This window comes from Trichoplusia ni, chromosome 9, assembly GCF_003590095.1.
Source record: "Trichoplusia ni isolate ovarian cell line Hi5 chromosome 9, tn1, whole genome shotgun sequence".
Taxonomy (NCBI): Eukaryota; Metazoa; Arthropoda; class Insecta; order Lepidoptera; family Noctuidae; genus Trichoplusia; species Trichoplusia ni.
In genome coordinates, this window is record NC_039486.1 from 8,892,822 (window position 1) to 8,917,680 (window position 24,859).

Genomic DNA, 24,859 nt, shown 5'->3' on the forward strand with positions numbered 1-24,859 from the left:
CTAAAATAATGCAACGAATTATTTTGTTCGTATCACTGCCGGCGAGGAGTGTGCGAACAAGGCTGCTGCCAAGTTGAATGGCAATGCTGATCCACTGCGTGAAGTAAAAGAGAACCTTAAACAGCTTCTTTATTTTTTTAAACCAAAAATATATAACGAAGTAGTTATACACGTCACCGCTACATTGAATTTATACCCACGAACTACTATGTTGATATATAACCATTTTAGTAGTTTATCCCGATTAAATCAGGAATCGGAAGTGACTATAAATGTAGTCTGATTTCTCTTAAAAAAATATACACCAATCACAAAAAAATATCTGTAAAACAAACTTTAAAGCACTTACTATAAATCGTATTTTGTATCTTTCTTTGGCTGTGTTAGTTCCCAGTATACAGTACTTTAAGAGTGGCTTTTACGCAGAAAAACGAGTCGGTCGGTAATGAGGGGATACTTGTCACTTTATAAAGTTAGCTCCGTCTTTGAAGCTAAGTAAGAGCTTTACAAAACTAACGTTACTTCGCCTAGATGTTTTAATTAGCATCAGAAACTAACCTAGATAATTCTAATTAGATCTTAGAATACTGAAATGGAAAATGTTCAGCACAATTGTTTATTGTTAATTTCGAAATACCAAGAACTTACCATTTATTTAAATGAGAACGTAGATTGAGAAATGCTTTCGGTGCTGGTTGTGTAGTAGCTCTTTATGTTGTTAGAAACGCGCACGATGTGAGGAAACCGAAGAGAGAGATGACAGCTAATTACTTAATTTTCACAGGAACCACGAAATAAAATAAAGGAACATGTTTTATTATTGGTTTTAAGTCGTGTTTTATTTTTAGATTGAAATAGAGACCAAGATTGTTTTCCAATGGAGTACCTATAGTTCTTTTCCGCATTTGCATGTTTGTTATAGTTGAACACAGCTTTTTGGTATCTGTGCGTTAAACACTTATCTCTAGTCTTCTCTTCGTGTTTATTCAAATACTTTTCTAAGAATCGAATCTGTAATGTACATTATTTACTTACTCGACTGCAATTCCGAAACTTTCCTCCCATAAAAAATATGTTTAATCAAGAAACTAGCCGTATACAAACAGTTTCCTGGTCGTAACAATAGCACTTAACATATCGCCGAACCAAATACTGTTACAGAATGCGTATTTATTTGGTGTGTACCTTGCCTGCTCGTAATCAATGGAAGTGGGTCGCGATTAAAAGGCACTCAATTCGATCCTCATGTGCGAAGTATCTGCGATGCCACCGCCACTTGTTCACGACACGAAACAGATGCCCAACGCCATATTGAATGCAAGTTTTTGTAGTTTGTTTAAGAACGCGCCGATATTTTACGATTCTCTTTTCGAGTATTTTGTTTCACGCTCAACTTGTGATGATGGGAATTTTATTTCGGACTGTTGCCTGTTGCAGATGTAGTGTTGTAACTAAGTGAATTATAACTGGGGCCCTACCACGATTTCTCACAGATTACTGTGAGAAATCGTGTAATAGTGCAGTTTTGGGAGCGTGACAACGTACTTCATTGACTTGTTCCAGGTTCGCTCCCTGAGTAGAACGAGTATTTGTGATCTACGAACGCATGTTCTGAGTCTGGATATATTCGTGCGTATGACTGGAATATTTGAGAAAACCTCCGCTACACAAGGATTTAATTTCTTTGCGGGTCGTTGTAAAAACCTACGAAAATATTGAAAATTGATACCATTTTAAATAGGTAAAATACTGACACGTAATTTAAGACTTGAAAACGCATTAGAATTTCCTAATTAGCTGACTGATCTTAAGCGATAAGGTTATCCATCACACATAATCATTGACAAATCTACAAGCTTTACCTTTATTTAATGCATTAATCAATGAAAAACCATTTCTTGGATACAGAGTCATCCAATTAGACACTGCGGTATTACGCACGAAACAATTCAATTCTTTTATTTCCCTCTATCTTAGAAGTAAATAAAAACAAGTGAAACTCGGGTATCACGAACAGCTTGCTCACATATTCAAGCATGGATTGTGTTCGTAATTTTAGAGACAGCTGTCAATTCATTAGAGGTGGATTATCGCGTGACTCGCACACATACGTCATGCTGGGAACGTAAAGGTTCCTACCACGAGTCTATCGGACGTCCAATTTCATAAAATTAAATGTCAGACAATACCATTTACAGTTAAATCCTTGCAATGTAGCTATCACTGTAACCACCTATTGCGGATTGAGCTTTATTAGGAATTCATAGGAACCTGGATTTGTTAAACGTTTTGGAGCAACGAAATTTATAATTTTAAATTATTGTAGCTAACACTTAGGAACGTTTTAATTTTTATTGTTATCAGCTCAATTTACTCAGATTACTCGATAAATCATCAAATCAATCATATTAAGCGCCTACAATTCATGAGATACAGACTGGTGACTCTACGTACGGAACCCTAAACCGATCTAAGAAAGGAAAACGAAAAGTGAATGAAAATATCATTGAGAGTAAACTAAAACAAGGACGACAAAATGGGTGAGTAAACAGATACGCCATATACGTACAATAAACAAGAGAGAAGTAGTTTATTATCAGCCAAATTAGTACATAAAACACCGAACAATGGGGAGCAAAAACTATTGCAATAATACCAAAGTGTATTCACAGAAATAAAAATAAAAATAACCTGGATACGGAGCGTCGTATAATAAAAGATGCAAACCGACGACGTTTGCGAGCCGTTTTTTTGATAACACATATTGAAACCATACATTACTTGGAATCTTCGGTATTACCGCTACACCTGATACCAAGATTGCTTGTTAGTATTCAGGTATCGCATTCTTTCTTTTTACTCGCACGTTTTAGAGATGATTAAAAACAAACGTGGTACGCGATCGCTATTATCCTATTTCCGAGCGCGGCAAAAATATACTCGCATGCATGATATGTAGCTGCAGTAAATTACTTGTAATTACAACATGAGTAAGTAGTTCGACGACATATTAGAAATTTGCATTCACTTGTTGTAATTAATTAAGGCGGGGCAATATTTTTTGCTAATGAATAACTTTTTTATCGCGCCATTAACTGTAGTGGCCTATGACATAGACTTGAACTATTAAATGTTCGTGTTGAATAGGGATGTTAATAACGTCAGGCACTTTCGACGACTTAATAACCTTACATAATATATTTTTTTAGTATTTTTACTGAAATGTCATCTTCTTCTTCCTCTAATATATAAAATTCCCGTGTCACGATGTTAGTTACCGTACTCCTCCGAAACGGTTCGACCGATTTTTATGAAATTTTACATACATATTTGGTAGGTCTGAGAATAGAACAACATCTATTTTTCATACCCCTAAGTGATAAGGATGAAATTGTTTGTTTTTATTCTTTTATAATGGGGCATTAATTTACATACAACTAGAAAAAAAATGGGGAAAAACAACGTTTGCTGGATCAGCTAGTATTGTTATATTAATATTACTGTGGAAAACCGTGCAGTCCTTTTAGCACAGTGACAACAATTGTTAGGCAAAGATTAAAGTTTAAATGTATGGCAATGTCATTAAGTTTCGATAAGTCACCTGATTTTGACTTGTCATCTTCCTACATTCGAGCTTTTCCTACTAACGTTAACGATTGTAAAAATATCACTTCGCTAGAGGGGCAGTACTTTCAAGACATAAAAAACCCATTCAATAGTGGCATTGTAATTGCAGTCTATTGAATTTCTTTCTCAGTTGTGAAGAAAAGTATAATTAAAAACTAATAAATGGGTCGTCTGGATACAACTCACATAGAAGACTGGCGTACGTTGTAATTGGCCAAGGAAACACAAGCCTGGCTCTCTTAAAGTGCTCCAGACAGATGACGCAACTGTTAATTATTTAATTACATACTTGACATGTGCTATTTCAAAAGTTATTGCTCTGCGCAACTAAAGCTGGTTGTAATACTAGCGTGATAGATGCTTGTGCTAAGCACTACGAGTACGTACTTAATAGTCTAGAGTAGAAATACCCAGAATACGATATTCATTGTTGCCTTTACATCAGAATGTGAAACATAAACTGTTACTATCTAAGTAGTACATCTGCAAAGTTGTTCTCAGCGGCAAATTATGTATAATTCAGCAAATTGGCTTGTCGTTTATTTGTCTTCCGTCCAGTGCCTACAATAACGAGCACAATTATTCGAAAAGCAGTTGAAGTATTCCATCGATACTTATTCAATTCGATATTTGCACACCAACGGGGCGAGGAACATCGTTAGATTTATCGGAGCGTACGATTGGCTTCCAATTGTTCTGGATAGCGGCTAGACCGGCCAGAGAGGGGCATGTCCTATGCGTACTTCAAATAATGTACACTCGGCCCCACTGTTGCGGGGGGCTTATCTAAAATGAAAATCTGTGCTCATGAACACGACGAATTTAAGCTTTTCAATGCAACGTTCGACGGTTATGTTTTTATTTTTTGTTATAATTCATTTCAATTTTGCTTCACGATCGAATCTAACTGCACATTCAAATAGGATTACAAATTTAAAAATATTTAATGCAGTTGATAATGCAATGTATTGTATCAAAATATTTATTCATCGATCGAAAACGCGTGTTCTAAATATTTTTGGCTACAAAAGGACGAACATGTAGTGTAAACATGCAAGTGCTGCAGTGTACCGAGCTGTATAGAGTCCTCGACTGTGCACAAAGTGCGGCGACTAGTTCGTGCACTATCTCTGCCCGCCGGAGCCGCTCGCTCGCTGACTCCACACTTACCAGCGCTTCCGTCTTCACCGAGAGCGGAGTGCACTAGCCCTCTGGATGCGTGCCTAAAATAACTAAATATCACGCGCGGATAACATGCGCTTTTGTTTTCAATTACGTCATATTATGCTCGGTGGAAATACTAATACTTTTGAAGTGACAGTCTACAAAAAGCCCTATAATTTAAAAAACTTTTCTTTAGCTTAATAGATAGCATCTACTTAGCTCCCAGCAAACAACCTCACCATTCATTCATAACTTAAAATGTAGATAATAATGTCCCTAAATGTAAAACACAATGACAAACGGCGTTAAGTAAATCATTTCGAATAAGCGTAAGATTAGGAAAGGGATCGTTCTGAATTTTTATTAGTAACTCGCCGACTTCCATCATCTAGCCAAATTGTTGTGCTAATATTGGCATGTGCCGTTATTGTTTGCTCGTTGTCTTTATTCACCAATTTACTTACATTTGAGCTCGCCCCGCGGGTCGTAAAGTAATATTATCCACCGTTGGGCGACGGCAATAGTGCCTCTTTTACGGGCCGCGAGCGAGCGTCACATGGGAAATTATTTGACGTGGCGTTTAATGGATTTTTGCCTTCATAACACGCTACCTACAGCCAAATAAAAATACTGGTACCTATCTACTTATAGTAACACTTGCATATGTAGAGCAGCCTTTATTGAAAAAGGTTTTGTAAGAACACGGCTCGCCTAGTACACTCACACGTAAGCTGAAAGCTATGATGTTGATTTATTTTTAGCTGCCATTTTTTAATTACATGCCCCTATATTCCACCTGCAGAAAGGTTCCCATTATTTCGTATTAATTTAGATTATTTCTGCACAGAGTATGGAGTCACAAGCCTGGAGTTGTTGGAGCTGCGCGTGCCAGCGCACGTGGCGCTGGGCACGCGCGCGTCGCTGTCATGCCGCTGGGCGCTGGGCCCCGCCGACGTGCTGTACTCCGTCAAGTGGTACAAGGATGGGCGCGAGTTCTTCCGGCACGTGCCGCGCGACCACGAGCCGCGCAGGAAGTTCCCGCTGCCAGGAGTTGATGTCGAGGTCAGCTAACTTACAGCAAGCGCTTTTCTCAACCAATATTAATTCTAAAAGGACAACACTAAGTGACTACTGATGTTATCAAAGCAGCGCGTCTGTTTTTGCGACAATTTCTCAGAATTGATCCCAACGACTCGTAATGTCAATTGTAATGCCGGGCCATGTTTCTGTGCGACAGTAACGCAATAGAATTTCATTAGATTGAAACTCTGCTGTGACCGCGGTACCACTGCGAGACTTTTGCAAACGATTCAAAACTATTTATCCGCTTGAAATTTAAGCTTCAAGTTTTACTGGCACTAACTTGAAACGATTGTTGATCCTTAAACAAAAAATAAATCGAAAGCAATACTGCATTCGCATAAGCGGTTTCTGTTTGAATCGATATTCATGTCACACTTTTAATATGTTCGCGTTACGGCTGCGGTGGCAATTGTCGAGTGTGAAGAGTCCTCTGTATTGGGAGCCTCGAACTATCAAAGGTTAGCTTGTTCTCGAACAGTTGTACAAATGCCGGCAAACCAAATACTGCGGATGAACTTTAAGAGTAGCTACGTATAATTGGATTAATCCGGTCGTGAGTCGAGTTTGCTTAGGTCTCCCCGGGAGGAAACAATATAAAACTGGACCGGATATTACGCGGTGAAGAGGCGCAGGTGTAAACAGACTGGCTCTCGTGTGGGACTCATTTATACTTTCTTTCATTTAGCTGCCGCCGCTTATCATCTACAACCCATTTACAAATTTTTATTGCTTTTTTATATTTATCGAGCAAACAAAACGTAATGAAAACAATATCTCCAAATAAATGTAACATTCAGGAGTTTTTATGTGGAGAGTATCCGCTCTTACATTACACTGTTGTTTTATGTGTTACGGAACTCCATAACTCAAAGTGGGAGGAAAATACCAAGTTACAAGGAGTTATTACAGGGGTTAATATATCTGGGCAGGTATTATGGTTAATCCTTTTAGTAGAAGCCTGTTTAATAGATATTGTTAAGCTTGAAACTTCTATCAGGTAAAAACGTCATTGGGAAAAACGTAGGTAAATTTTGTGAGTGAAGCTTCGGGCTATTCAGAAGGATGTTTACGATTTAAATATATAAAATACGGTTGAAAATGTCGTAGCCGCGTAGCGCGCTGCCGCCGGCCGGACCTAATGACAACATTATAATTAGCCGCCGCACTCACGAACATTGTTTAGTTAAGTTATTGTGTGTAAGCCTTGTAACCCCACGGCATACTGGATGATTCGTTAATCAATATTTTTCGTTAAGTTACCTTTCCAAATTTTTCTAGAATTTTAATTTAAGTTAAACTAAATTATTTAATTAGGAAAAGTCAAACACATAATTCAGATCCATTTTTTAGGATAGAATTTATTATAAATTTTGTTAAAACTTGAATAACTTTACTTTAATAAAATACTCACTTACAAAATTATATATTAGCATTAGTTACAAAATCTCTTGAAAGTCAATAAGTTTCAGTAACAAGTCACACTTTAAATGTTTTGGCAAACGGTATTTGGATGTTTCTGAAGTTAACATGGTTTTAATTTCTCGGAAGCCACCTACGCGAGCTTCCAATAAAGAGACTCGAACTCGTAATACTGTGTAAGCTGATTGATGCCCTTCCAACCCGTTTTGATACCCTCATTAGTGGTGACACCCTTATTGGTGGTGTCTATTTTTACTAGAAATATATTTAATAGGGATGTTTAATGTCTTTGATAATTATAATAGCCCCAATTAACTCTTTAGTAAGTATTTAGTTCCCATATTTTAAATTGTATGAACAAAAAATTGATTTCTCGATATCGCTGAAAAACTCAAATATCAAATCAACTATTAAGGAAACGTTCTAAGAAGTCGACTACACCGTCTTATTGATTTATGATATTATTTTAATAAGCTATAATATTGATACCCGCTAGAAAGGGGGTACGGCTCCCTCCGAGAGACCGTCTGAAAGCTTGCCACTGTCAGGGGAGTAAAGGCTCTTTCAAAGAAAATTTTATGAAAAATATTAGTTTTAAGATGATAGGTAATTTTACTTAAAAACAGAAACAAAAGTTTTTCGCGAAACAAAATGTTTTGAATAAGGTGCCTTTGGTCATATATTTCTATTTTCAACCGACTTTAAAAAGGATAACATTGTATTTTTAGGGTTCCGTTCCCTAATTTGTAGGCTTTTAGAGCTGTTTTCTTTAGGTCGGATTAATTCTTTTGTTCAAATTAGAGTAAATGTAAATGAGGCCATGTTTATTCAATGTACATACAGACAAAAAACACTATGATCAATAAAATTACTGAAGTAATTGGCGCAACACATATTTTGTTCCTATTATATGCCACGAATATAAAGAATTGCTTGGTATTTAATTTTGGGGAACACCCACGATGCAACACAACAAAAGCGTAGTGTATAAAACCTCTTTTAAGAGCAAATAGTAAAATATATAAAGTGTCAGAAAACCTAACAGTAAGGTCTGGTGATACGGAAGCAAACGTTTTGGTTCTCAAAGAATAATCGTGTTGCGATTTAGCGAAAATGGAACCAAGACTTGGCAATATTCCACATCCACCAATAGTACCAACTATTTGTTACTGATTCTGATCGCAGGCTATGTTGAAGTTTGATTTGTCTTAAGGTTGATAATATTATCAATAGAGTAAAAGATTAACGAATATTTTTGGTGTAAATATTTGCATTTCATATTTTCATCTCTTATTTTTTTGAGCAATATCAAACATTTATATAGTGATTTTTTAAGCTATATATATAGGGTAGCTTATAAAAATACACTTTTTTCGAGCGCTACATTCACGCCAAAGTATTGAACTGATAACCACCTCATCATCACCAAGACTGCTGCTATTCTGGAAATGGGGTGCCACTATAAACCACCATGTTGTTTCACCCAACTTCCACAACCGCAACAATCTTTCTTTGAAACTGAATACTTTTAGATTATTTTTCTAACCTGAATTCTTGATTGCTTTAGAAATCAAGTCCAAACGGCGCGAACGTGACGCTGTACCCGGCGGTGCTGGAAACGGGGGGCCGGTACCGGTGCGAGGTGTCGGGCGAGCGACCACTCTTCCCCACCGTCTCGGACCACGCCGACATGGTCATCGTCGGTAAGAATGTTATTATCACTTCCAAGTACCTATAGGTCACTACACAAGTCGGTTAACTAAATCTGATCTATCGTTTTTTTTTGTGATATGCAGCAGACGCAGCAGTGTTGTACCCAGTAAACTTAAAACATAGCTGTTTTAAGTAGACTGGATTTCAAGCCTAATTGTTACGTATCCTAACACTAACTTATGTTCCTATGTACATATTACCATACTCATTTAAGTCGCGTTCTATTTAAATTGAGTTTTTCATCAGAAAGTCACGCCAATGTTCTTTACCTTAAAGATATTAATTATTCGTTCCCGCTAGCGACTCAGAGTGAAAACGTGAAAAACGTACAGGAACACACAGTTTAAATGGACCCGGGTATTGTTTACATATTTTTCTGCACATGAAAATGAACAACTCTCTTCTAGGTAATCAAATAATTCGCAAAATAAAAATATTCCTGGACATTTGAATAAAGGGTCAAGCTTATATACTTCTTGTTTTTACTTGTTTTCCGGAAAAAGTTGTTTAAATGCATGCACAGAATAGGAATTTGAAATATTATCTGACTTCGCCGAAACACTTTGAAATGGATAGAATACCTAAAAAACGAATCTAAGCCGATTGGATGACATTTAAATATTTTTTCTTTTTTTATTTGACAACCAACGGTAAAAGAGCAAAATACCTATTGAAATAATAAATCTATTTACTTTTAATCCAAAAAAAAGGTTGAGCGAATTTTATATATGTCTTTTATGTATTTTATAATATGTCCACGCTAATATATTTCAGGCTATAATTTGTTTGTAAGTTCCGAATATCTCATATGGAACCTTAGAATTCAAGCTAAATTAAATAAACAAATATTACTTTGCAATACCACTTCATAAACAAAAGCGAGAACATAACTACCCGTCACCATAAATCTAAGATTTAAATTTATTTGAAATTCCGAAAATTCATGTTCGACATTAGAATTTGAAGAACGGAATGTTTCTGTAAATGCTAGTAGTACATGTGGAACATCATGACGTTTACTCCAAATGTGAATTTCAATTTGGAAATGGAAGCAGCATTAGTTTATTGCTTCAGTACTTGGTAGAATTGCAACACAATTAAGTAATCGCATCCGCTACTACATTTTTGTACGTTCGGATAAGTAAGTTAGTTGTTAAAGTAATGTATTGCTAATAAATTACTTTTGATAACATTGACCTACAAGTGTAATGTTTTGGGTTTAATAGTACGTTTTGTTAGCAAATTAGGTAGGCAGAAAGTTAACATTTGTTTTTTGGTTGAGGTGTTGTTTTATATGAAACAGGAACGGTCATAACCATTTCTAGCATAGCTAAACTTGTTTTAAATGAACTTTAACCGATAATTAGCATGTTTTTTCTAAATAATCTATCATGGATCTGGATATATTAGAGCGCGGTATAAGTACCTAGTCTATGTATTAATCCACGTTTCAGGCCCTGTAACATATGAGCCTGGACTATCGCTCCTCCCCTCTATATGATGACTGACTTTATTGCAAAGTTATTTAAAAATTATCAGGGCGGAAGATATTTATTGAATTAAAAAAAAAATCAATATTGTTATAAAATTAAATACTTGCGAAGATTAACGTAATTATATATCAGGTTTAATACGATGTTCGTAATACACCTTAGCAAATAAAAAATCAAATCTATCCTCTTTATAATATCAGTATGGATGAAAGCCACGTCGGTTGATTGGAACCTGATTCGAATTTATACAAAGAGTTAATTCGCTGGCCGACATTTTGTCAACCAATTTTACAAACCAAAACCAATTATGTGTTTTGACATGTTTCGTATTTCCGAACTATAATAAAATTTTGGCTTTGACATAAAAGTTGATTTTAACAAATTTAACGTAACAAATTTCTAAATATATAACTATGTTCTATTAAATACGTTTCAGACTAACAATAAAACGTACCTATATCTGCGAGTAGGTCCCAACCGACCTACATTGATGTACAAAATCAACTTAAAAAGTTATCTATAATTTTGGTTACACCGTATTGTAACCAAAATAAATTGAAACGTTATTTTGTCCCTAGCGCTACCGGACCACGGGCCAACTATCACTGGGTCTCGTCTCCGGTACCAGATCGGGGACCGGGTCCAGGTGAACTGCTCGTCTGGGCGGTCGCGGCCGGCCACGCGCCTCGCCTGGTACATTAACGGCGAGCCGGCGCCCCCGCCCGCGCTGCTGCCCGCCACGCATGAGAAGCATGAAGACGGACTGGAGACCACCAGTCTAGCGCTCGACTTCAAAGTCAAGCCGAAGCATTTTAGGAAAGGAGATCTCAAACTTAAGGTTGGTTTTAACAGATTTAAGCTATTTTTAAATAAGAGGTATGCTGTACATATATGAAAGGTGAACCATAAAAATATATTTAAAAATGCTCATTTTCTACTAGTTTCTGTTCCGCAACTTGCTTGACCATATTACGCAACGCCAGCAATTTATCAGTCCGATTTGAATAGTTATTTTTTCTCTTTCAGTTGACGTGTTTACGTAGTACCATCATTCGTCTGAATTTTTTTATAAAGCTGCTACAGCTAATAATAATATTAAAATTCTTTAGATATTAGTATGTGATCTACAAGGCATATGTGCCAAATGCGTTTATATTTGATATGGAGATCGCCAGACGTGCAGACCGCAACGCGCCCCAATTCGTCATGTTAGCTCCGCGCGTGATGTGAGCACGAGATCCGAATTCCAAAATATAAAACACCCTTGGATCCCAACTTATTACCACTTCAAGGCTAGCTCAGTAACGTGCCAATTGATCCGGGATAACATGTTTTGGAAAACTTCTTCATAACGCCAAGCAACTGAACTGAAAGTTTGAATAAATTTGAAAATAAACATCACAGCTTTTGATGTAAAAAGTTTAACTCACATAAATATCGGATCATCAATTATACCATTTTCAATAGACATTATGTTAATAATCAAGATATGATTTCGTGTAAGATTTATTTCTTAGGGAATTACTTTGTAAATGAAGTGTGGGTAAACTAAACATGTCACTGACAGAATCAACCGTCGCCGTCGGAGAAATATGCTTACAAAAGTAAATAGACAAGTTATTTTTGTAACAACATTTAATACATAAAACTCTTACTTGTACGAAATTATTTGCGAGCTTATTTTTTGCCCGAAATTTTCACTATTGTGTTTTTTCACAGTATTCAGAATTAATTTTACTGGTTTATCGTGATGGTAAAAGTCTTTCACAACTTTTACCGGTATGGATTTGACAGACGATACAAAATCTTTTAGGGCATCTCATAATTACCTTTTCTTAACTTCTGAAATGCAAGATGAAGAGTTTCTTTGTCATTTGTTTTGGTAATTGAAAGTAATTTATTAATTTAAGTTAAAGACTCCTAATGTTTCATTGTTATAGTGTCTCGCAACAATAGCAACGGTGTACTGGCGAAGTAACGAAGAAAGTGTTCAAGGTGAAAAACTGAAGGGGTACTCGAGGTCACGTGAGCTGGCGGAAGGTGCATCGAGAGCGGACCGCGTACAGGCCGCGGGCAAGCCGGGCGCCGCCACCGCGCCTGTGCTTGCGCAATACGCTATCCTCGCAGCCGCGCTCCTGCACTTAGTACTAAACGAATCGTAAACAAACATTTGAAAAATGAAACGTTGCGAAAAAGACTAAATTAAGTGAAAAGTTTACCGAAACGAAGTGAGGAAAACGTGCTGAAACTTTCTGAATAAAAAGCTTAATTCAATACGACAGTTACTAGGCTTAAGCAAATGTATCCAAAATCTTGCATGTCTGATAATTGTAAGAAATGTTATTAGGATGAACATCAACAATCATAGTATCGGTTTTGTGATGTATTGTGTGCCATCAACTATCGTTATTTACCAGCTGTATTTAGTTTCACCTCATGTTATTTCCAAAGATTATTCCGATAACCAAAGTACGGCATTTATGTGTGTTATCAGTGTATGTTACAAATATATTAAGAAACGCGAGTTTTCACATATTGTCATTCCATTTTAAGGTGATAAACTGTTTTATTGTATATAGTATGTCGTAATCTAATGTTAACATATCACAATCATTGACTAACTTTACTTTTAAGGATCGATTTAACTTTGTATAGCCACGCATTAACTCTGTATACGCTGAGTGAGGCTCTCACAAAACAAAACTGAGAACAAATAATGAAAAAGGTCAGCTTCGTGAATATAAAAACGAACCAAATCTATTGTCTGTTCAGTATACCTGTGTATATCGTATGATTTTTGTAAAGCTTACTTTGTAGTCATATTTTAGATAAAATTATTTATTATATTTACTTATTCGATTTCTGACTATCAAACATTGTCGTTTATAACTCCAGATAGATTATTTCTTACAAACTGGACGTTGCTAAGGGCACTACAAAACTGTCTACAACGATAGCTGAGATAGTCCTCATCCCATAAAACATATGGCTTGACAAATACATGGCACATACAGTAAATTGTAGCAATCATCGAATGCGCCAAACGCACGTGTATTTTATGTCACTAAAGGTGGCATCCATCGTGAAATGGGGCGCAGTATGTTCAACGGGAGTTACTTTTATTTTAACATTTGCAGTTATTTATAACAACATCAAATGCGTTAGATTGTCTGACGCGTGCAGTGCGAACACGTGTTGCTACACTTATTTTATTTTTCTTAATTTGTCTGAAAGTTAAAGATTGATTAACAAAATTGTCTGGTCTTACGTTTTAACGCAAACATCTAAATAAATTATATGAAATAATAAAATAAAATATTCGATGACAAGTTCAATAAATATAATGTTTCAGACAACAACAAAAAAAAGCTGAAACCCTGTAACGTATAGTATGAACTTCGACCATTTTAAAAGGTGATTGCTTCAACATATACAGTCGACGAGTACTATAACTTGGGACTTGAGATACTGGACATTAGATACAGCAAAAGTTAAGTCCGGCAAGCACCGCGCGATAGACAAACTCCCCACAACACTACAAGTCCTCGATTCCAGTGTGTTTTAAAGTTTGTGGCGACGTTTACTTCGATGTTCCATTTTATTTATCATAAAACTTATATAAGTTTTCTTGTTTAGTGAATTTTAAACACATGCGATTTCCGCAATCATTTATGAATTTTGATTTTAAATATTCTACTATATTCTTTATATGTTCTACTGCAATAATACATGCTTTTTACAAAACATTATTTGTTTAGTTATAAATTAGATAGATTAAATCTGCCTGTTGGGATAGTCAGTTCATTTTAGTGTAAACATGTGGATTCGCATTGAAATTACAAAATCCAGGTTGATAGTTAACACAGAAGCATTTCGGACTAACAATACAATTAATTAAAATAGATAGAATTTTGAAACTAATCCGATTGTGTACAAACAGCGATTATAAAATAAAGGAAAGCCAAATATCGTTACCAATTAACGCAATTAATTCTTTGCTATCAATTGATTTCATTACCGCGCCTAATAGATAAATACCTAGTCAACTACTCAACTAAACACTTATTCCTCTTTCGTATTTCAAGAGCCAGTTGTACAATGTATATACTTATTTGTAAATTAAAAGGATTTGTAATAAAGACGGTTTAATAAATTGTTGTGCCAACTCCCGAACCTTTGTAGTTTAAATCACTCTGAGAGGATTAGCACATCAATTTATATGATACAGTCAATTTATAATTTTACTAGTCACTGCTTTTTTCATTATCAACGGTATAAAAAAAGAAACAAAATAAAAAAATATATTCGACTATCGCGATATACGAAAGAGTGCGAAATATATTGTATGTATTCTGATATATCGTCAAATGTACAGGGAAACGTATATTCTAAATCAAGATTAGAGCAAAAATATATGGAAGTGAATGAAATTAATTTACAAAAAGTTAATATTACAAAACGAAGTCATATTGGTATTAGGGATGAACATTGACCTCCAATGACTTGGACAAATAACCGAAAACTAATAAAAAATCGTGATGAAATCGAAATCATTTAAAAAAGAGACGACAATATTGCCAGATATGGGTTTGGATATCAAACTAACTTGAACTATTAAAAAAGGAAGTCTTAAAATAGAAGAAAATTTTTGTTATTATAAAATGCATTTTCAAAAAAAAAAAACAAGACATATTCGTGTTGTGCAAGACTATTAACCAGTTCAATGTCGATACAAACGAAATGGAGAACCTTAACACAGCTTTTAATAACCTCTTACCGCGACTTACCTTTTCTTCCCAAAAGAGTTTTAAAAGGTTTTCATGTAACTCTCACTCATTTACCGCTCTTACGCAAAATTATTTCGAACTTTTTCGAAGAAAATATTTAAATAATGTTTACATTTCCCGCACTATGGTATTTACAATATGGGATCATGGAAATGCGATTGGAATTCGATCATTGTACTTGTGTTTGTGTCATCATGCATCCAATTATTTGCCATTGTACATTAATTGTGGCATACAATATATATTTTGTCAAGTTTTACAATAGATTTATTGGCTTGTGTGCCGGGCTCTTAATAACAAGTAATGTTTGGAATTTCCGATATTCATGTAATTTGTGGTCCCAACAAGATTCGGTGCCAGCAGAGAGGTTCACTGTCACTATCTACAATAAATTATAAGTACTCGTGTAATATAATTTTGTGAGACTACGCGGTTCGCAGTTATTGTTGCTTATTGTTATTAAATATTTATAGCGTATAAATACGAATTTGTACATAATGAATATATCGTGTAGCTCAAAATAATTGAATATAAATAAATCATGTGACCTAATTCCTGTGATGTTATTTGTTTTTCCTTTTCATATTATGGCGCGATTTAATAATGAGGGAAGTATGTTAAATAAAAAAACGGTTGGATAACAAATCTATGTCAGTCGAGTATTATTACTTTATTTTCAGTAGGTATTTGTTGTTCAAGCAGCAACAACACATCATCTGTGAAAATGTAAACTGTCCTGCAACGGTTTTTGAGACACAGCCAGGTAGCGTACGGCTTGACAGACGGACCGTAGTGCGTGACTAATAAGGTTCCATTTTTACTTTTGACTACCGAACCCTAAAGAGTACTACAGTAATTTGTCTTAATTTTAGTTTTCAGATTTTCACAAGAATTCGTTCAAGAAAGCTTATTTTATGAAAGTGCTTTCCTATGTATTGTTTTCGAATAAAGTTGGAAAACTTTTAAATTATGATTTCGAACCATGAATAACATTTGTTTTCAATAGGCTGGTCAAATTACACCAAAACATAAGGGTGGAAAATTCATACTTGGCTGAAAATCGGTAGGATTGTTCTAAACACTATTATTAATGAAATGTGAAAAGTCTTTATTGACCAGACATCTGGAAAATATACTCGGGGTCAAAGACTGCACGGATAGTTGAGTGGCTGAGGTCACCACGCCAGTCCCACTGTGCGCATCGTGTCGAAGGTTCGATCCCCGCGTAGGACAAGCTTTTGTGTGATCCATGAATGCTTGTTCGGAGTCTGGGTGTTTTTGTGCATGTGATTTGTATGTTTGTAAACCCCCCGTGATCATGTCACGGGGGGTTTACAAACATACAAAATCGTTTTTTTTTATTAAATTAAACGGTTTTTTTGCGCTTTTCAGCAAAACACTAACTATTATCACAAAGTTTTTGGGCTAACCAAATTGTAATAACGTGTGAATTTTCGTAGCCTTAGCATCTAAAATGCTGTAATTGGTAATTAAAATGAAATTTCGTCTAACTTCAAAACAAGCAGAATTAAATATAAAAGCTGTATAAATAGGGGTGCCATTTTTACTGGAATAAATTCTTATTCACATTCTAATAGTTTTTGTCCGCGACTGCGGTACCGTGGGTGGCACTGCGAAGATTTATTATCTACACAATGTATAATTCAAGTGTTTTTAAACCATAGCACAGATTTATTTAAAGCTAAGTTTATATTTACGCTATTGCTAAATCATCAAAATAATAAACATAACAGATGCTTTGTTCTTCGAATTCTGTGTAAATCATTTGCATCACCATTTTCATCTAAAAGCCTCCAGGCTGGTCTATTCATATCTAAATTACTCTACATATCACTTGAACCCAACGTCAATGCATATTTTTGACTGTTTCCGATTATTTCACCTTTAATTAATAAGGGATACATATTGTTATATTCTAAGACTATAGGACGGGACTCAGACTAACTAAGAGCAATACGTGCCGAGACCCTAACTTCGAGGATTAAAATCTGTCCGATACTTTTACCCCTCTTAAAAGTATTAATAAAGTAAAATTATACAATAGGCCCTACGGAATTCATTTACTAATTAAAATTTACCTTCACCATCTTTTTACATGGGCGTTTCCTAGTTATTTTTTCAGATATCCTATATTGAAATAACTTTAGGATCTACAAATTACGGTTTTTATCCCTAGCTGTCATTACCACAGACCCCACATTTATAGTATATGCCAAAACTGACTGTCAAAACGGCCACGTAAAATATGCAATAATACACCTAAAGAAAACTCAGCAATACGTGACTTTGAAATATCTAATCTTAAACACAGCATACCTAATTGCACGAAACCTATACCCCATGTAACATCAGCGGAACAAACTTTATCCTGTTTGAATAAATTGGGTATCCCGTGTGTCAATTTTATGTCGAAAACGGGCTTAAGGAGCCTGATAGAACGACCCAAATCTTAGGGTCCTCGCGACAAACAATCCTGCTTTTTTATCTTTCACTCTTAAGGTCTACTCTTTAGAGGGAAACCAACCACTTATTGGGACAAAATTTCTGTAAAAACAGTTTGATATTCGGTCGAGAACATTTATCTAGTCCAAAAACTTAAACTTATTTTAGTAAAATCACTGCCACTTCTGAATTACATTTTCTGGGTTAGACTTTTATCAATTCTCCCAAAAACTATGAACGATTGGATAAAAACCTCTAGACCTGGATAAACTGGTAGGGATTCCTTACGACACAAGCAGCAGTATTGTAGGTACATCTTTTGTTTAAGTTTCGTTTTACTAAACCCTTAAATGACTAAGTACAATATTCACACAATCGTTTATAAGCATAAACCAAGCTCCACTTAAATATATCCACTTATACAAGCAAGAAGAATTGCTCGATTTCTTGTATTTACTACATTTATTTCAGTAAGCGGCCCCGGCCACGTCGGCTAAGGGTAGTTTGCGTACAATTGCGATTTCCGGACCAATACATCAGCATCGGTCTTTGTATCACAACCCTCCGCTTCACCCTCGAGTACTCCAGCTTTGTCATCGTAATGGCGTACCTACACGTGAATTACTACTTCCTAAAGCTATTTGTACATAAGTAGGTAAACACAATTAATGGTACCTTTATTAAAGTTCCGAGGTAAGCATGATTTGGCAGAAAAATAACGTTTTTGTAATGACGGACAAAAATTGACATAAAAACAAATGAGGATTCAAAATATAGTCCTAATTTAAAGGAGGTCACATGTTATATGTATGAAGTTTTCCATAAATAACTATGTGGTTTACATGGCTCATAATAATTAATGAAACACTGATATTAAAGTTGTATCCACTCTGCTTATCATGAAACAAAGTTTGTCCAGTTTCAAATCTGGCTCATTTATGATGTATAAACCATATACATATACGAAGAAATTCTTCAAGTAGTTTATTATTCATTATTAACTGGGAACAACGCTACCTTATAATACCTATATTAGTTACTTAAGTACCTTACCTTAACAAATGAGAGTAAACGTGTACGAGTACATGCATTTGGTTGCATCTACCGAACTTTTTATGCGAAAATACTGAAAAACGCAAAAAAAAATTTTTGCTACTATAGTATTATTTAGGCGACAAATTCATTCTAGAATGGGTATCCACAATTTTTTATGCCATACAACTGTTTTCTTTTCCTTTACCTTATTTTTACGAAACTCTCAATGACGACGAGTCCGACTCGCAACTAATCGGTTATATATTTTATTATCTTTCTGTATATGATTCTGAACGCTATACTGCACGTTCATTAAGAGGGTTCGCATCGGCAAAAAATGTGTGAATCAGCTTCGCGTGTCACGCAGCCGTTAGCAGTGCTCTGCATGATGCGCTGCGGGGATGCAAGCCCGCGTCGAAGCCGCGCCAATACCGCGCTGATGCCGCACGAACACACTACAAGCCAACACATCACATTATAACAAATAGCGCAAACATATTCATAATTCTTAATTGCTACCCATGTAGCTCACAAAACAATATTAAACACTTGTATTTTATGATGAATCATGACAATGACAACATTGCATCGGACATTTAATTATCTTGCGTTTGTTGTGCAACATAGTTGTATACGACCTATACGTATAATAAGCAATCAATATTCAGTTACTAATGAGAATAAATAGGTCAGGTTACCAAGCCCTTACCTTTGTAGCCGACCTTGGGTGAAAAGTTCGTGCCCATACAAGTTGGTTGTGAGTAGTTCGCCCTGCTCATCATGTTAGATACTTATTATTTTCCAATATATTACTTACGGGTAATAAATTGTGATTTATTTACCTACTTGTGACGTTCTTTTAATATTCCTTTTTCAGAATGTTTATCAAGTCTGTGTGTTAGGTATTTATTTACAGTTATGTTTTAGTTACAAAGTAATGTCAATGTTTTCGGCTTCTTCTTTCTTTTCGTATTTAGGTTGAAGGAATCCTGCAGTTATTGATATCCTTACACGTACTTAAGAAACCGCAAAACAAAATGGCGCATTGTTCCCTTTTTCGGTAATACTTATCTAATCTAACAATCTAAATTAAATATCTACGCCAGAGGACTCTCTTGGGGTGCTCGTAATGCCACCAATAACCCAACATTTATACACGTCTTTATTATGGTTTTCCGAAGACACATGCGCATCATATCTGTGGACCTGACCGATTATTTATCAAGAGTCACCATAAGTGAGATACTTACATATAAGTAAGCTTTAAACTTAAGTTAAGGTACATGTGTGGCTTATTTTTGTATTTATTTTCAGAAAACCTTATCAATATACAACTATACAATGACGATCTTGAAGAAAATGAAAAAGTAAAAGATTTATAATATACTGCATTTTTTTTGAATTTATATTTCACAAAGGTTAACATTTTCGTATATTTTTATTTATATCTATTTGTTCTCACTGTTTTACAACGGCAAACTTCATAATAATACGCTAATGTGAATGCTTTGTTTCGATTTAATATATATGTATTTGTATTTTCTTACTTTATAATATGTAATGTTCGAGTAAACATAAAGATGATAAAATCTTATTGCTATCACAATATTAAGCTTTTCTTGCGTAGAATCCTCAGAGATTTTACGAAGAATGTTCCAATTAGATTGAGAAGTAAACAGTTGTAAAACATCAAACTGAAAAACTTGAAAACTTAATAAACTACAGTAAAGGACAATTATCATTCCCGTGAAGAATGGAAACAAACAAGGCCCAGCGCGAAAAAGAAGTAGCCAATGTATAAAAATAAATTCTGCATAGTGGACAGCGGCGATGCTGGTTTGTGTGTGACATTGCTTTTCGAATTTTAATTATTTTCATTCGAGAAAAATAAACGTTCTTTCGTTTCAAGTGCTATTCGACATCAAGCAAACAATGAAACAAAAGATAATCAACTCTAAGGTTTGTCTCGGTAGTTTGGGGTGATGATACTTACATACTTTGGTATATTAACAAGTTTCGACTGGCCTTTTGGACTAGTGGTTAGTTGTCCTGACTACTATAACGGAGTAGTGGATTCGATTACAACCAGAAAAGGTTTATACTTTTTACCCAGAGTTTTCGCAGGAAAAGTATGTCGTTGAAAACATTTAAATTACATCTGTAGGTACAGAAACTTGCAACATTAACTACTTACGATTTAATGTCCATTTTGCGTTTAAATTAAATGATTCTATTATGAAGCCAGTTCATAGCTTGCCTTTAATATACGTCGGCTGTCGATAGCCGACGATGCAGATAATTTTTGAAATTAATTTCGTAAATTCCTTGAACGTCTTGAATATAATGAGTATTGTATTAAATTTCTTCCGATTTTTTTTCATTGTTATTGGTTATATGCGCTGATAAAATGTTTGTGTCTTTTTCCGATTGCCCGAAAAAAAAAAGATAATAACAATTCTTAGTATCGACGAATTTTTCAATTTACAAAAACTTTTCATGGGTATGATCTACCAATAACAAAAAAAAAACCATGTTTTGTAGGCACGTACTCCATATTTTTTAGTCAAACAGTCATAAAAAGGCAAAAACACAAGCTAACATAAAATAAATATGTCTGAAAGGCAAATCTTACCTCGAAGCCACCTAAAATCCTTAAAACCAAAAGCTTGTTTACTCGTATTTACCTGCGTTGTCATCTTATCGTTACTAATAATGCTATCCAAAATCACGATATTCGTCACCGTCACCGCCACCGTTAATCTAATAACCGCGATTTGTACACAAAATGCGCGAACAAGCTCCTACCGCGATTACTCGACAAAAACAGGAATAAAACATTAAATGTCCGGATATACACCAGCCAAAGCTTGCCGTGAATACAAATTATACTAACAACGTTAACCTCATTCAATAAAATAGATCAACTATTCAAAATAGGGCTTTTGAGGATCACGGGACTAATTGGCACTTATACAAGTTATCTGTGCGAGTACGTATGATATCACTGCAAAGGGGTGATTTATCTATATTATCTATAAATGAAGAAAAAATACTTCTTGGGATCTCTATATAAATGATATATCGTATACCTATCTATCTTTCTGTCACTCTGTCTGTATATTTGTCGCGCTTTTTACACAAAGTAAAAATTTCAAGAATATTAAGAGGAACCCTTGAATTCTTTACGCGTGTATGACGCTTAATAAGAGTAATAACTAAATTTGAAAACATTCATTTTTCAAATACACGCTGACGAAGTTGCGTTCTAATATTATTTCAGTTAGTCACTCATATTTCAGTAACATAAACTAATATAACTAAAATTAATGTTTCGAGGAACAGTGTTATTTTATCATTCATCATTATTTACCGATCATAACATTTAATCGAACTTGTTAGATGCTCATAATTGGCAGTCTCTAGTTAAACCTCTGTCATATCTTTCAAAGAGTCACTTACAAAATAATTGAACACAATAATTTAATTATAGTAGTCGATGCCACCACGTATACTTATATATATTATGTATAACAAAGTTTAGTTAGAAAGGATTTAGATTATTATTTTCCATTTATAAAGTACCTGATTTGTTATGTACTGTGACGTGTATATGTGTTTGTTTCTATGAAACGGGACTAACATGAGGAATTTAATTAATTCCCCTCCGATTTGTGTAATTACAGTTTTAGTCAATAGCTATGTCAATAAAAAGTTAATACGCTCTATCTGCACACAAATATTTTATCAGGGCTCGAATTCTCGTAAGTCGCTGCGAGGCCGCTGTTTTACATAAAAAAGCAATATTTGGGTCCTTGGTAGCGGGCAGACGTCGTTGGTGTTGTGTGAGTCATCAAACAATCCCCTCATGTAATGCACCCGCCGCGTGTCTCTTACACGTCGACGCTACCCTCCTGTCGATAAGGAAACCGAGGGAACAAATTTAAATGGGAAATGCCTGGAAATGGCTCACGCTATTGTTGTACGATACCCAAAGGGGAGATATCGGGACCCAATATCTTTCCAACTATTAGCATTGATATTTATTTTGTGTGAGAATTCAAAACAAACCGGCAGCGCCCTCGTTCATAACTCGTCGAGATCAGTCCGGCTGATTGATTAGAATAAACTCTATCAGCCGTACGCCCAATAGATTTTATCAGCGCATGCAATGCAAGGGATTTACAACCCTGTTCCTCATTATTTTATTTAATATTACAAGTTAACAAATAAATGTTAATCTAGAAAGGAAACAATATTTGTACCTAATATCGTAGTAATAACGTTTGCTCTACATTTCCGCGTTCCAGAAACGAATTAAGTATTTTTTCAACGGTATGCCATATTAAGTCAAAAGAACGTGAATATATAATAATTATCTTTGAAATATTGTTCTCTTAGTTTAGTACGAGAAGTTGGCGCTGCTCCCCTGGTAACTCCCGGGACGTGAAGTGTGAATGCACGTTAAAGTTTTATTAAAAGTCAGCCAGCAAGTGTCAAGTTTACCACCTATTACGTTGACGTCTTAATGTTCCCGGATGCATTACCTTTTGAAGATATATTGAATACTGAAAGCTGAAAGGTGCAGTTGTCGATTGGCGAGCTGCCGAAACAGCAACTTTTGCAGTTGAATTGTTTCTAGTGTACACAAAGTTAGGACACAAGTTTACAAGCAAAGTTGACCAGGTTCTGTAACGAGATTAATGAATATCTATGACTCTTGTTCGTGCTACTTGGGAAAGTTCAATATTGCTCGTCTGACTCTAGAATTGGAAGTTTTGCTAAATACAGTGCGGTTTGTGACTTTAAAAACACTTTTGAATGCAGCTGCTCTACAAAAGTTCCGTTTCTTTCAGAAGTAGTAAAAGATTTTATGTTCCATTCACAATACAGAGCTAAGCTCTGCAGGAAACACGAGTTCACAAATGTTTTATTAAATAAGCAGACTAAATAGATTAACCTATCCTGATCATTTATTTAGTGAATTTTATATGAGTTAGTAACGTTCAAAGATTTACAAAAATAAATAGGTACATTTCATAACATTTTATCTTGTCGGACATTACTTTTTCTATTTCCTATGTGTTGCATAACATGTAACATGACTTTAGATTTTAGTTCCCGACGTTTCGAAACCTTTGCAGGTATCATGGTCACGGGCAGACTGAGATGGCGTTCGTCTTGACAGGAGATGTTGCTCGTTCTACCTTCATATTTTAATTAATTATTTGTGGTCCGACCTACGCAGTATGAGCTCACTGTGTCTTGATGTCTTGCAGCGCTGCTCTTGGGTTTGGCCTTGAGTTTATTTATTATTGGATCCCAAGTAGTTGATATCTTCCAGCCATCTTCTCTATTGAAATTAGGGTGTTTTTTAATCTCAATAGCGTTTTTTAAACGGTGAATCTCACCACCACCCTAAACAGTTAGCTACCGTGGGAAAATCTTTGTTTCAGAGAGCACACGGACTCTGTGATGACAGACACCTTGCCGCTGATCTTCAACACGTCAAGCAAGTACTGCGAGACAACAAGCTCCAAGTTCCACGGCCCCGTCACAGAAACCGAGTGAAGCCAGCCACTGTTGATCGTTTGCCTGCTGTACTACCATACGTCAGAGGAGTCACTGACAAGATTGGTTACATCCTGAAGCGAGCTTCAATTAAAACATACTTCAAGCCGCCCAAGAAGATTAGCCAGTCCTTACCATCCGTCAAGTGTCACATACCTCTACAAGATGCAGGAGTATACAAACTAGATTGTGACTGCGGCCTCTCTTACATCGGTCAAACCAAACGAAGCATAGGGACCCGCGTTAAAGAACACATAGCTGACGTGAAACACCGCCGCCCAACGAAGTCTGCAGTCGCCGAACATGCTGAAGGTTCCAGCCATTATATTAGATTTGACCAACCACAGATCCTCGCTAAAGAATCCAAATTCCTACCTAGGATGTTTCGCGAGGCTATTGAGATTAAAAAACACCCTAATTTCAATAGAGAAGATGGCTGGAAGATATCAACTACTTGGGATCCAATAATAAATAAACTCAAGGCCAAACCCAAGAGCAGCGCTGCAA

At 35.6% G+C, this 24,859-nt stretch overlaps 1 protein-coding gene and 1 long non-coding RNA gene across 2 annotated transcripts in view; one reads left to right on the forward strand and one right to left on the reverse strand.

The window, feature by feature from the left end:
• The window catches only part of LOC113497254, a 90,914-nt gene extending 77,087 nt beyond the window's left edge, over window positions 1–13,827 (forward strand). Inside the window, exons 3-6 of the mRNA XM_026876726.1 lie at window positions 5,639–5,853; window positions 8,861–8,996; window positions 11,078–11,337; window positions 12,440–13,827. Coding sequence (XP_026732527.1) covers window positions 5,639–5,853; window positions 8,861–8,996; window positions 11,078–11,337; window positions 12,440–12,661 — 833 coding nt within the window. The 3' untranslated portion in view covers window positions 12,662–13,827. The remainder of the gene's footprint in view (window positions 1–5,638; window positions 5,854–8,860; window positions 8,997–11,077; window positions 11,338–12,439) is intronic.
• On the reverse strand, window positions 11,377–18,619 carry LOC113497256. Its single transcript, XR_003400881.1, has 3 exons — window positions 18,425–18,619; window positions 12,155–12,341; window positions 11,377–11,866 (listed from the first exon to the last, which is right to left on the reverse strand). It is a non-coding gene; the product is annotated as an uncharacterized LOC113497256 (long non-coding RNA).
• Window positions 18,620–24,859: the final 6,240 nt, after the last annotated feature.